Here is a 12,397-nt window from a genome sequence, read left to right on the forward strand (position 1 = left end):
ATATTTATTTTTGGCATTACAAAAATCTCTCGCCGCAAAGAGCGAGCAGTTTAAACATTTGTACACAGTGTTGGTGTACTCAAGCACATACATACATACATACATACATACATCGCGTACATACTCGTCTATTCTTTATGTATTTTCAAGGGATTGCACTCATATACTAAATAAATAATATTAAAAACATATTAATAATTAATTTATTAATAGTTAATAGTTCCAAAATCTTTTCTTTGGTGTGTTCTGGTGTTAGTGGCTTCCGACGAGTCGAACAAAGCATTCACATGGATGCACCCACTTACAAGAGTTCGCCAAATATGCATGTGAATGTGTCATGTGTCTAATATATTCAATGCTCTTCTTTTATTATCCATTACATATGACGATGGCGGCTGTTGAATACTATGCACAGTATTTAACTGATTTCTTTCACAGTTACTGATAGATATAAAAATAAGTTCATATTTAGACTCAAACAAACATTGTCATTTGTTAATCAATTTCAAAGAAAATTCCTTTGATAGAGCTATAATTCATTTTTTGTAGCTGAACTTTTCGTTATATGTAGTTGCTAGCGTTGCTCAATTTTAGAACTAATTAATCACTAATAAATTTGAATCCCCATGCAAGACCAATTCATTACACTACACGACATAAAGGTAATAGCTAAGGTAATGTATCTGGACCTACACTGTGACTACACTCTTAATAAGTACTCGGTGAAATTGTTATTTTTCGAATGTCACTGGCAGCCGCGTCAAGTTTGTCAAGCCCTATTGATTTTCTGTCTGTCTGTAGAAGCACCTGGAAGCCTCAGACTATGCTGTACGATAATAATATAAATACTGTATGGGGTCATCATCAGGATCAAATCATAGGACACCTGAGGGTATAATCTGAATATCCGCTACGAATTTGTACATATGTATGTATGTACGTATGTATTGAAATCCGGTGGCTAATTATTCATTAAATACTAATATGTAAAAATGTGTGTTTTTGCATACACAGATAAGTATGTACATACATACATGCCTGAAAATGGGATAAAAATAAATTTTGTTTTCCAACAAAATTGAGCAAAGATTTGCTCATGCACACTAACACAAAAATGGCCTGTATTTGTGAATAAACAACACGTATACTCAACAAATTCAATGGCATGTGTGGGTGTTTCAGACATCTTTAATACAAAAATCAACGGAAAACTCAAAAACAATTTTTAATGACATTAACCTTAAAAAAAGCCTATGAACGACTAGTAATGCAAGGTTACAAAAAGAATGCTAAATTGGCCACTGAAAGTGGCGAAAGTGGTGTAAATTCATATGCACATATGTACATACATATGTACCTATGTACATACATACATATGTATGTATGTACATAGGTACATGTATGTATGTACATACATATGTATGTATGTACCTATGTATTTTCATTGTCAGTTAATAAAGTCAATAAAACACACATGAGAAAGTGTATGGTGTTGGGCTAGTAAATTAGTAATACGCCATGTTTTGGTAACTCAATAATTTTAGATATTTATCCTCATGTGACTAAGCATTAAAGTATACTTAATATATTCATTATGTTCCGAAATTTCCGCAACAAGGTATGCCAGGCACAGTACAACACGGCGAGCACATCCTACAGTTGGTTCGCGGACAGCATTGGAAGCTATAAAGAGAAACATATTTAATACAAAAGTGTCTTTTAAATTGAGCTGCATATATACAATCTGGAAAGATCTCGCTGCTCCAATTGGGTACGAAGGATATCACACGGCCGAACTTCATCGTAGCGACTAGGCCTGAGAAACCTCTGCATGTATAGCTCAGATCTACTTAAGGGCCCGTCAGCCTGAATGTTTTTCGACCCCCTGATACCATGCCGTACCCCGGACTTGCTCTCAACCTTTAACTTCAAGGCCCTTTGACTGGAAGAGCGCCTATTCTTTTGCTCATTAATACTGCTGCCATTCGGAGTGGCTCCTCCATGTTCCTTTCTGTCATCACCTTTATTTTCCTTTTCACCCTTTCCTTTCTTGGCTGACTCCCTCTCTGAACTCAGTTCATTTTGTCCATCTGACCTACTTTTGTCTTCGGCACTACTTAATTTTAATTTTTGTGCACTGTCTCCGCTATATGAACCCTTTTTTCTCTTAGAGTCAACTCTGTCAACCATGCCATTAATTAAATTATTGTCGATAGATTTGTCTTCGGTTGCATCAGTAGTGACTTTTGCAGATTTCCCTCTAGATCCATCAGCAGTGTGAACTTCTTCTTTTGATGTATCTTTGAGAGTCTTTATTGTGCCCTGTTTTAGTTTCAGACCAGCTAAGTCGTTTTTCATTTTCTTGCCACCAGCCTCATTGGTTTCACCTTCGCCATCATTAAAGACCTTTTTGTCGGACGTGTGCTCCCTCTGTTTTGACTTGGACTTGGGAGATGGAGTATTATTGTCGCCGTCCATATAAGGCTTGCCTTTTTTAGAATCTTTATTATTATCATCTTCATCTCGGGATCCATTTTTTCTGGACTTTTTCGATTCAGTTTTACCTGTTTGTTTCCCAGATTGTTTGGGATCTTTTCCATCTCCATCTTCTCCACTTTCCTTATCGTCATCTTTACCCTGGCGCTTATCTTTCCGCGACTTTCCAGAAGCTGTTAAATTTGTATCTCTTTTATCTGTGTCGTTTTTAACTTTTGCACCTCGGATCTTGTTTTGTGAATTCGTTTTTTCATTTTCTTTCTTGTGCTCGCCATCTTTTTCATCCTTTAAAGATTTTTTAGAGCCATCTTTATCTGTATTGGAATGTCCTTTATCATCATCCTTTCCGCCTCTACCTTTCTCTTTTCGTAATTTTTTGGAGGTAAAACTTGCATCTGTATCTTGGCTGGGCTTGGCTTCACTTCTTCCTTCACCTAAGGAATGCTGATTTTTTCCGTTGGATCCTTTCTTTGATCTCGTTAATCCCTTAATTTCCTTATCATTACTATCACTATCTTTTAGTGATTTCTTTGAAGGACCCAAATCATTTTTGTGTTTTAACTTCCACTCATCTGTTTCTTCTCGCCGAAGATCCTTTCCGACTTTGCCTTCGCTATGTCTCTTTTTCCAGCCCAAATCCTTCAACGAACCTTAATTGCAACAAAAATTAAACAAGAAATAATGTTCACTAAAATGTTGATGATCGATGATCGATGCGTGCTCTTAGACTTGTACTATTACCTCCATCGAAAACTGAATAGCTTTCCCGACACTGCTGGCGGCTATGGCTTTTGATTATCTTATGGCAGATCCTTTTCAGCAAAGAGTAGGTATGATCATTCAAAAATGAAGGCGCACAACAACCATAACAGCAGCAAGGGCTACATCGACTGTGGCAGAATATTTTGCTTGAACTGGATGAACTATGCCGGAGATATAATTGAGTAGCTCTCTAACAGAACAAATATATCTTCTTACGTACCTCGATACTGGATCACGGCAGATGTGCTCTAGATCCATAACCATTTTATTATGCACATTTTTAGAAAATCTTAAATTTTGAATCTAAAATTATTGGTAAATTTTTAAATCAGACGTTTAACTCACAGGTTTTTGAATATAAAATCATTATTTTTCAGTAGGCCCAAAAAGGCCTTTTTCTTGTGTGACGCACGTCCTTTTCTCAAGAGATCCTTTTCAGATCAATCAATTTAGAGCCTTTTTTTAAGAAACTATTCACTCAGTTGCAAATATCTATCAAACGAGTATTATTAAGATAATCCAACCAAACACGAGCTTTCCCTGAATGCTTCCGGAGTAGTAAAGCTGCCTTAGCAACGGTCGATCGCAACAAGGACTTGCAATGTTTGCGATTTTAATAAAATGTAGTGGGAACTAATTACGGTTATGACTGGGAATAGCAGCTAAAGACGGCTTGAATATTTGGGAAAAAACGTGCACTCATGTCAGTGACTTAATACCAGAAATCACTTGGTCGGGTGCCTCCAATAATGGTTGCCAAGCCTTTCAGGTGCAAACACTTCCATGTGTCTCTGGCCGCAAACCCCGATTGCGACACAAAAGCAACATTTTGGCCTAAATGCATGGGTGCTCAACTCATCCGCCCACATAGCATGGCTGTTAGTAAGTGTTATTGTCGCTTCTGTGGCTGTGATAATTTTGTTAAGTAATTGAGTATGCAATATACAGTCGCATTAAACTTACAGATGCTTAGTACATACAAAAATACTTCATATTGTGATGTGCAGGCCTCAGTTAAATCCACTTGAGTATATGTAGATACTGCCAAACACACATGAAAGTGACTATATGCTGCCGGTACATACATATTTTTGTACTGTGCTCATTCGTTGTGGTAGAATGATTTCTTTCCTCACTTTTCGTAAATACGTAAATAATCTGCACATCACAGCGCTTGCTTGACAAATTGTAAAATTGTAAAACAAATTGCATGATTTCTTTGACAGAGTATATAAATAGTAGAGATGGTCTCTCTGGAAACATTAGTTTGAAGCAGAGCTTACAGCAGGTTGAACAACAGTAACGAGTATTTTGGAATCGCTAAAGGATACTCTTCAAGATCATTATGAATGTAAACTGCGCTATAATTATTCAGATCCTGTGCATGATGGTGTTACTAAGTAATACGAACGCCATACCCAAATATGAGGAAGGTCAAAAGTAAGTTACATTCTTTGTGTACATTTATTTACCATTATGGTAAACTTTAGTTTCTCTAGATGCTGTTCCTCAAGCCCAGTTATTAACATTTTCATTCTCTTCCAGATTCCATTCTGAAAAGGTTCAGCGAAATCGATCATACTACAATGAAAATAAAACACAATTGAACGAGCCGCAGACAGCCTCAACCAAAGATAGACTTGAACGGCTTGGATACACGACAGGCTACGGCTCTTTAAATGTACGTAAACTGACCCCTAACCCTTATCACACCAAATTTTAATGTATTTTCTAAGCTTCGAAATGGCCAAAGCTTTCGGATATATTAGACTTAATCGCCACAGCTGGTATATTTTAGTTTGTGTAACGAATACCTGAGCACCATGCTTAATATATTATTGCTTAATAGTTTTGAGAATAGAATGAAATCGGAAATGCTTGTGTTTCAAGACAAAAGATATACTTATGTAATAACTATTTATACAAAGGAGTATGTAACTTCTGAAGTGGTATAAAACTGAAGCTGTGTAACTGTGAAATAACAGCTACCTTTATTAATTAAAGGGATATCCTGGTAGCACAGGACTGTCTGCGTACAATCCCATCAAACTGGATCTTGGTGGCGTAGTTCTGGGCACGCTTGTAGGAATCGGTGCCATTATACTAATTCCCAAAATTCTGTCGGCTTTTCATGGTGGCTACGGAGGATATGGGCGAAGTAAGTTTACCATTTATTGTTTGCCAACCCAGATTCAGCTTTAACCTCTAACCCGCTTTTCAACAGGTGAAGATAACGATCTAACATCTCTCAGCACAATGATAAACAAAATTGACGATGTACTGAGTCAAAACAATATTGACTCCACCAGCTGCATGCAGCGCACAGTTTGCGGGTATGTTCGGTCTACTGAATATAACATGAAGGGTGGATCCTCGGACCAAATGGACGAATTTATTCATATGCTGTCAGAGTAAGTAAAAGCCAGGGGTGTGAAAAATTATATTAGTGAAAATAATATAATTCCAGAAATGTGTTGGTGGACTACCTTTTGGATGGGACGGCAATAAAAGAGGCATTGGAAGTTGGCAAGCGCGAAAACGATAAGCCATGCGAAGAAGTATACTCCAATTGCCCTTTGGACAGTAAATCCGCGTCGAATATTCTTCTGAAACTTCTTCCAAAGAAAAGCCCACAAGGAAAGAGGGCATCGGCTAAGATGTTCGGAGAAACGAAAGCTTAGCCAATTTCATTGGATGTCAGTTTGGTTACCCTTAGTGTGTTGCAGGATACATTACAAAATATTATTCCATAAATAAAATAAACGTATTATTTCTTTTTTTATTTAATTTGTGTCATACAATGCGATGCAGGTAAAGGATTGGAAAGGCAAGAAGCTAAAATTTAAAATAAAACCTTGTTCAGGGCCTGCGTACTAATAATAGTGAACCTTAACGGTTTTTTTAACTAGTAAGAATCCAACAAAAAATATTCCTCATTCAGGAGTCACATAACTAGATTCAGGAGTACGCAAAATTTGTTTTAATTGCTGCTCTTGTTGGTCAATGATTGGTAACCAATGCTCAGATGGGGGCTTGAAATTGATAGACTTAAATTTTTTAATTTGACCTAAACTTGTGAAAAGATTTGATTGATGCAAACCATTGCCCCGCATAATCTGTTCAAGTTTATCTACTAAATGGTTTGACTCCTTTATTAAGTCATCGATGGACTGCAGCAGCGCATACCAATCAATTTTCATAGTTCCTATAACTGAATTGCCCCTCAAGTGAAAGGGAACCGGTTCGAAACTGCGCCACTGATTGTAAGGCTCTATAGTATATGGTATAAAATGTCGATCAGATTCCATTTCAACTAGATCATCATCGAAATTCCACGACTCTAGCGTAGGTGTTAGGTTTAGACCGCCACGGTTTTTGTCAACCGAATTTCTTTGAAATTGGGACTCCTCGTCAAAATACAACTTTCTTATTCTCGTAATTGTGTCATCGAGGCCCGTCTCAAAATTTGAAATAATCACATTTTCATCTTCATCACATTTTGGTAAGTATCTATTTATGACGTCCTTTTTATATGCTTTGGGGAGAAGCGTTTGTGTATACCGAGAGACTGTAGCAACGCTTTCGGTCATTTGTGACATAGAATAGGTCAAAACATCTGAAAAGGTTCCGAATTAATTTGGCAAGCGCTTCTACAAAGTACATTTTCTTACACTGCTGATAGCCATCCTTCTTCCTACTATATTGGCCATCGGTAAGAATGCCAATATCTTTGTACAAAATTAAATCATGTTGTGTATCCACGCTCGCTTCTTTCATAAGCTTAGTCGGCACAAAGTCCGTTTGAAGACCTACATTTGCTTTTCCAGCTCTTAATCGTCTAAAGGGGCCAGAACAATTGTGTAATCTATTACCATACAATGTGTGTATAAGAGTCATATTGATTACCTCGATGCATCAAGTAATTTAGCCCGAAGCAATGCACTCTTGTCAGGCTTTGTAAGCGTTGAAACGCTAACTGCGCGCCATGGCGGGCGTTTAGCTTCATTTTCCTTTTCCTTTTCTGCAGCCAGTTCCTTCATACGTTTCCAACTATTTTTGGCTCTGTTTGTCAGACAATAATGTGAGTTTACTAACAAATTATTTTGAAACAACGACCGCGCACCTTACCTACTTAATGATAGGCTACGGTTGTTAGTTAGTAAAACTGTTTGATGGTCCTCTACACTTTGAGTCTCGCTAGTCTCCGAAGAAGTACCACTGTTGTTGGAGCTATTATTTGACTTCGGCTTGTTCATGATACCAAATTTTCACTTTTTTTTTCAATTTTAAATGTGTAGTGGTGTAAGAACTTGGCCAAGCGCTTTTACTAGCAGTCAATACATCGATGCATAAACAAATTAGTGCATCACTGTTGCTATGGTATCACTATCAAATGAAGAAGTTAGAAATATGAAAATATGTTTGACGTGCACAGTTGTCTACATATTTACGCTGGTGGTTCACAGTATCTCCTTGTACGAAAAAAAAAAGTCACGAAATAACAACTTTACCATTTACTTAATATTCTCAAACAACTTGTATTCTATCGTGATATTAAGGATATATTTGATTATGATATTTAAACGAGAAGGGACGTGTGAGACGCTTCTTACGCGTCACAACTTTTATACCCGGCACTCAGTACTACATCTGCAACTTAGCGGTTATTTGTCAAATTTTACATTTTTTCTTCATCTGTCATCTACATCAACAACACTGCTCACGCCAACACGCTCCTTTAGCTCGCCACCCTCCCCTAGAAACACACACTGCAGAGTCAGGGCAGAGTCGCGGCAGAGGCAGCGGCAGAGACGTGTCAGGGGCAGAGGCCAATAAACTGAAGTATCTTTTGGGGGCTGCTTTTGTTCTCAAAAGTATAGCATACTTTCAGGCTGAAAAGTTCCCAATTACAAAATAGCGTAGGACAGCCATATCCTGCAGTCCTTGTGGTCCTTGATGGACTCAAGCGATACAGGAGACTCGTACCTTCACCAGGAGGCATGCCATGTCCTGATCCGACAGGAAACAGCCGAGTTATAGCGTTGAAGGGGATTATATAGAAAAACAATATTCAAATGGCATTATCCTTAATGTCCTAGCACCCGAAGTGATCCGGGACATTTTCCAAATCCCGAGGAGGCGTGACTTGTCCTTTTTCGACAGGAAACAGCTGAGCTATAGCCTTGTACAGATTAAAAAGAAAAAACAACGTGAAAATGGCATTATCCTTAATGTCCTTGCACCCGAACTGGTCGCAAAGGATCCAGGACATTTTGACGATCACGAGGGGCGTGGCACATCCTGGACGGACTACAAATAAAGGAGAAAACAACAAAACAAATCTCTCCTGTTATTTTTGTCAAATTTTGACAGTCTCCTCTTTGCACAGTGGCGCCCACGCGATGAAGACGGTCATTTCTGGAACTAAAATAACGTAGTTCGAGAATTGGCCGATCTGTGTTGGGACGCCACTGTGAACTTTTGAAATTGCTTCACTGAAATGGCCGAAAACTGGAAAATTTTCAGACCAAGTACCAGGCGAACAGAAGTCAGTAGAAGGTAACTGGTTTCCATGTTTTTTCACTGTGTCAAAAGCTGGATGCTATTAAACCGCAATTAATTTTAGTTACTTGGCGACTGAAAAAATTAATTGCGGTTTCATAGCATCCAGATTTTGACACAGTGAAAAACATGGAAACCAGTTACCTTCAGCTGACTTCTGTTCGCCTGGTACTTTGTCTGAAAATTTTCCTGTTTCCTGTTTCCTGGCCGAACCGCAATTAATTTTAGTTACTTGGCGACTGAAAAATGAATTGGTGTTTCATAGCATCCAGATTTTGACACAGTGAAAAAACATGGAAACCAGTTACCTTCTACAGACTTCTGTTCGCCTGATACTTGGTCTGAAAATTATCCTGTTTTCGGCCATTTCAGTGGACCAATTTCAAAATTTCACAGTGGCGCCCCAACACAGAGCGGCCAACTCTCGAACTACGATATTTTAGTTCCATAAATGGCCGTAATAATCACGGTGGTGCCACTGTGCGAACGCATTTTTAGTTTAAGAAATGGCCGTCGTGATCGCGGAAGCTCCTCTGTGCTAACTACGTGGTTGGTTCACTACAAGAAAGTGTTTGTTGTACAACAATAACAAAAACATCTTTTGAAGTACAAGTTTTTTTTTTACAACAAATTTTGAGAACAACGACAGAACAGTTTTGTTTTCTTCTTTTCTCCTATATTTGTGGGCCGATCAGAATGTGCCACACCTTTTCGTAATCAGGACAACTTCCCCGATCCTTTTCAATCTCTCTCGCTTCAAGGACATCAAGGATTAAGGATTCAATTGCACATATTTCCCATTCCCATAATAAATACAATTGATGTTAGGTATACATATGTATGTATATGTATACTTCTTTTATTTGATATCTTCGCATAGAATTGATTCTTAATTGCTTGGTGGAGGCACAAAGTTGTAGACGACAATCTCCAGCTGCTCCTGCCCGAACACGTACTCCAGAACGCCGCTGACTTTGTCCCATTCCGAGCCATCAATACCGCAACCGATGCGCGGTATGGCCAGCTGCTGATGTTCTTGCGCTGCGAAAAGGTTCGAAATGCATAAGCAAAGAATTGATCTAAAAGTTAGCGCAAGCCACTCACCATGTGTTCGCGCATGTGCTCCAGAGATGACTGCAGCGACTCGTATGTTGGTTTTCCCCAGCTTTGTGGCTTCGTCACCAGATAGTAAATGTAGCGATCATTATCCTTGAGCACAGCCACATCACCGCTGGCCGCCTTCTGGGCACGCAGCTCATCGACCATGCCGTAGACCTCCTTGAACATCACAGCTATGCCTGCGCCCATGGCCAAGTCAGCGCCCACGCCATGTATTGTATTTCTATTTGTAAATACGCAAATGTATGTAAATTATTAAGAGAGACATGTTTATTAAGTGATAACATTGAAAAATTTGAAAAATAGCGCGCATAGATCACCAGTAATCATTGTGGCTATAATAATGATCCAATCGGATCCCAATTTGGTGATCTGATAGATATGGTCATTCCCTACGGAATGGCGTTTTTAGTTTTCTGTTATCTTCAAAATTGTAGATTTGGGAGGTTTTCGCCCTTTTGCGGTGGCGGAAGGGGGCGGGGCTCATTTTTGAAATACACTGGTTTCAGTGTGAGCATACAGCAGTCTGGTGGCAAAATTTGGTGGCTCTAGCTCTTATAGTCTCTGAGAACTAGCCGACAAACAAGACGGACAGACGGACGGACGGACGGACGGACAGACGGACAGACAGACATGGCTCAGTCGACTCGGCTATTGATGCTGATCAAGAATATATATACTTTATGGGGTCGGAAACGTTTCCTTCTGTGCGTTACACACAACCGTTATCCGCACAAATACAATATACCCTAAGTATTTACTCTTCGAGTACCGGGTATAAAAACGCAAACAAAATTTCATCAATGCAATTACATTAATGCTAAAATTTGCGATTTTTTACCGGTAGGGCTTTGTCGAACTCGCCTGAGAAATGGTCCTCATGCAAGGGTAATGAATGTATGTTTGTTTTTTTTTTAACTTTTTGTTTAAAACTTTATTTTGTATATTTTCAGGAGCTACAATAAAATGCATTAAGTATGCGGAAGATGTCGCCATTGTAATTTTCTAAATGCGGCCTACCAGCTTCTTGGCCACACTTTGAAAATAGTTCGTAACTCTCCCTATGAAACCAATAATTCTTTAATGTGTTCTGAGAACTAATGTTAAGAGTATTCAGCTGGAAAACGCCAAAATGAAAAGTCCTGCCGTCGGTCTGAACACTTTGTACCACAATTGGTTTCAGAAGATCTCCATCTGCGGAGGGGCCATGCAAATGCTTGGCACGTGCCACAGCAACAACAAACGCTTTTAACATTGTTCGCGCGTGAAATTGAGAAGTTGTGACCTCGGATCCATGAGTGTTTACCAAATTTGTGTCAAAGAAAGAAAAAACGGTGTGTGGATGAGAGCAGGTAGCTTCTGTCCGAAACGCTGAAAAGAGATATATTTTTTTTACTGAACTCATTATCATTCTAATTACTTACGATAGAAGTTGCCACTATCAACAACATGCTTTTTTGGTATTGAAATTGTACATTTCATTGGGTACAGATCAGGCAAAATCCCGTTAAACTTCAATTTAACTTCATCAATCGCACGATTGGAGCAAACTAATTTATTTGCGTTGATCGCAAATCCGATCTGATCACTGTCTTTACACAACGACGTTCTAAATGAAGCATTATCGAGCAGCTTACGGCGTACTGTGAGCGAATGTCCAGCCAATTTTTCAATTTCATATAATATTTTGTTTACCAGCAGACGGCTAAAAATAAGGTCATATTATTATTCTTTATCATATTAATGAGGTGGTTTGTGACTGTTACTTGATTCTCTCGTGGGAGATTCCATAGCTGCGAGGCAAGTTAAAGGCAGGTCTTTCAATTAACTTAATCTTGGGCAACTTCACTTGTTCAGCGTCAAGCACGTGTGCAGACAATATAGCGTTTCGAATATTTCTATCAATACCGTTTGGCAACTTCTGGTTGGCAATAGCCTCTTCGATTTTAGGAGGGTACGTTTTAACCTCTATTGTATTTGTCAATACTTGGGCTTGGGCTAATCCACCAATTAGCAGACTGTTGTCATCATAGGAATGGCAAGCAGCAGAACCCGAATTTGAATACGCATTCGCCTCGGCAATCGGTCTTTGTCCTGTTCCAATGAAATCGAGCCTATTTTTCAATGAATCAAGAAAATAAGTTGTATTTGTATTTGTATTTATAAACGCTGGTACTCACATACGTCTCTCTACTTTCGGTTTCAATAAGTCATCAGGTGTCCTAACAGGGACCGCTAGCCTTAGCAACTCAGCGGCAGCGCCAGTTTCGCGGGGCACACGCTTGCCCTGAACCAGCCAATGCTTCTTAAAGTGCCACCCTATGTGTTGAGCGCATAACCGATTTGTAAGCCGCATTTTAAATAATTTAAAAGAGAATCTTTAATTAATAAAATTTAGAAAAACAGCAGGTTATGAAATAATGGTGTGACCGCGGATTTGTCAATTAAAAATACTAAC

At 38.8% G+C, this 12,397-nt stretch overlaps 5 protein-coding genes across 6 annotated transcripts; 1 reads left to right on the forward strand and 4 right to left on the reverse strand.

Moving 5' to 3' along the window:
- Nucleotides 1–1,521: 1,521 nt before the first annotated feature.
- On the reverse strand, nucleotides 1,522–3,616 carry LOC117898327 (cylicin-2-like). 2 transcript variants are annotated; one of them, XM_034807651.1, is made up of 4 exons: nucleotides 3,479–3,616; nucleotides 3,238–3,419; nucleotides 1,742–3,146; nucleotides 1,522–1,683 (listed from the first exon to the last, which is right to left on the reverse strand). In XM_034807651.1, the coding sequence occupies exons 1-4, from the start codon at nucleotides 3,520–3,522 to the stop codon at nucleotides 1,593–1,595; spliced, it is 1,722 nt and encodes a 573-aa protein (XP_034663542.1). In that variant the 5' UTR covers nucleotides 3,523–3,616; the 3' UTR covers nucleotides 1,522–1,592. The 2 variants fall into 2 exon arrangements, with proteins under 2 accessions (XP_034663542.1, XP_034663541.1); XM_034807650.1 differs by having other exon boundaries at nucleotides 1,742–3,148; nucleotides 3,201–3,419.
- An 851-nt stretch (nucleotides 3,617–4,467) lies between these two features.
- On the forward strand, nucleotides 4,468–6,001 carry LOC117896940. Its single transcript, XM_034805484.1, has 5 exons — nucleotides 4,468–4,698; nucleotides 4,804–4,939; nucleotides 5,263–5,416; nucleotides 5,483–5,669; nucleotides 5,726–6,001. Exons 1-5 carry the CDS (start codon nucleotides 4,604–4,606, stop codon nucleotides 5,937–5,939), a joined length of 786 nt encoding a protein of 261 aa, XP_034661375.1. The 5' UTR covers nucleotides 4,468–4,603; the 3' UTR covers nucleotides 5,940–6,001.
- Nucleotides 6,002–6,152: 151 nt separating this feature from the next.
- On the reverse strand, nucleotides 6,153–7,674 carry LOC117896865. Its single transcript, XM_034805395.1, has 4 exons — nucleotides 7,387–7,674; nucleotides 7,165–7,320; nucleotides 6,930–7,096; nucleotides 6,153–6,874 (listed from the first exon to the last, which is right to left on the reverse strand). Exons 1-4 carry the CDS (start codon nucleotides 7,512–7,514, stop codon nucleotides 6,192–6,194), a joined length of 1,134 nt encoding a protein of 377 aa, XP_034661286.1. The 5' UTR covers nucleotides 7,515–7,674; the 3' UTR covers nucleotides 6,153–6,191.
- Nucleotides 7,675–9,709: 2,035 nt separating this feature from the next.
- On the reverse strand, nucleotides 9,710–10,821 carry LOC117896037 (ADP-ribose glycohydrolase OARD1-like). The gene is made up of 3 exons (XM_034804046.1): nucleotides 10,781–10,821; nucleotides 9,921–10,162; nucleotides 9,710–9,861 (listed from the first exon to the last, which is right to left on the reverse strand). Exons 1-3 carry the CDS (start codon nucleotides 10,819–10,821, stop codon nucleotides 9,710–9,712), a joined length of 435 nt encoding a protein of 144 aa, XP_034659937.1.
- Nucleotides 10,822–10,862: 41 nt separating this feature from the next.
- LOC117898020 (39S ribosomal protein L37, mitochondrial) lies at nucleotides 10,863–12,365 on the reverse strand. The gene is made up of 4 exons (XM_034807152.1): nucleotides 12,120–12,365; nucleotides 11,706–12,053; nucleotides 11,364–11,644; nucleotides 10,863–11,310 (listed from the first exon to the last, which is right to left on the reverse strand). The coding sequence occupies exons 1-4, from the start codon at nucleotides 12,293–12,295 to the stop codon at nucleotides 10,889–10,891; spliced, it is 1,227 nt and encodes a 408-aa protein (XP_034663043.1). The 5' UTR covers nucleotides 12,296–12,365; the 3' UTR covers nucleotides 10,863–10,888.
- Nucleotides 12,366–12,397: the final 32 nt, after the last annotated feature.

The sequence above is a fragment of the Drosophila subobscura genome, chromosome O (assembly GCF_008121235.1).
Source record: "Drosophila subobscura isolate 14011-0131.10 chromosome O, UCBerk_Dsub_1.0, whole genome shotgun sequence".
NCBI lineage: Eukaryota > Metazoa > Arthropoda > Insecta > Diptera > Drosophilidae > Drosophila > Drosophila subobscura.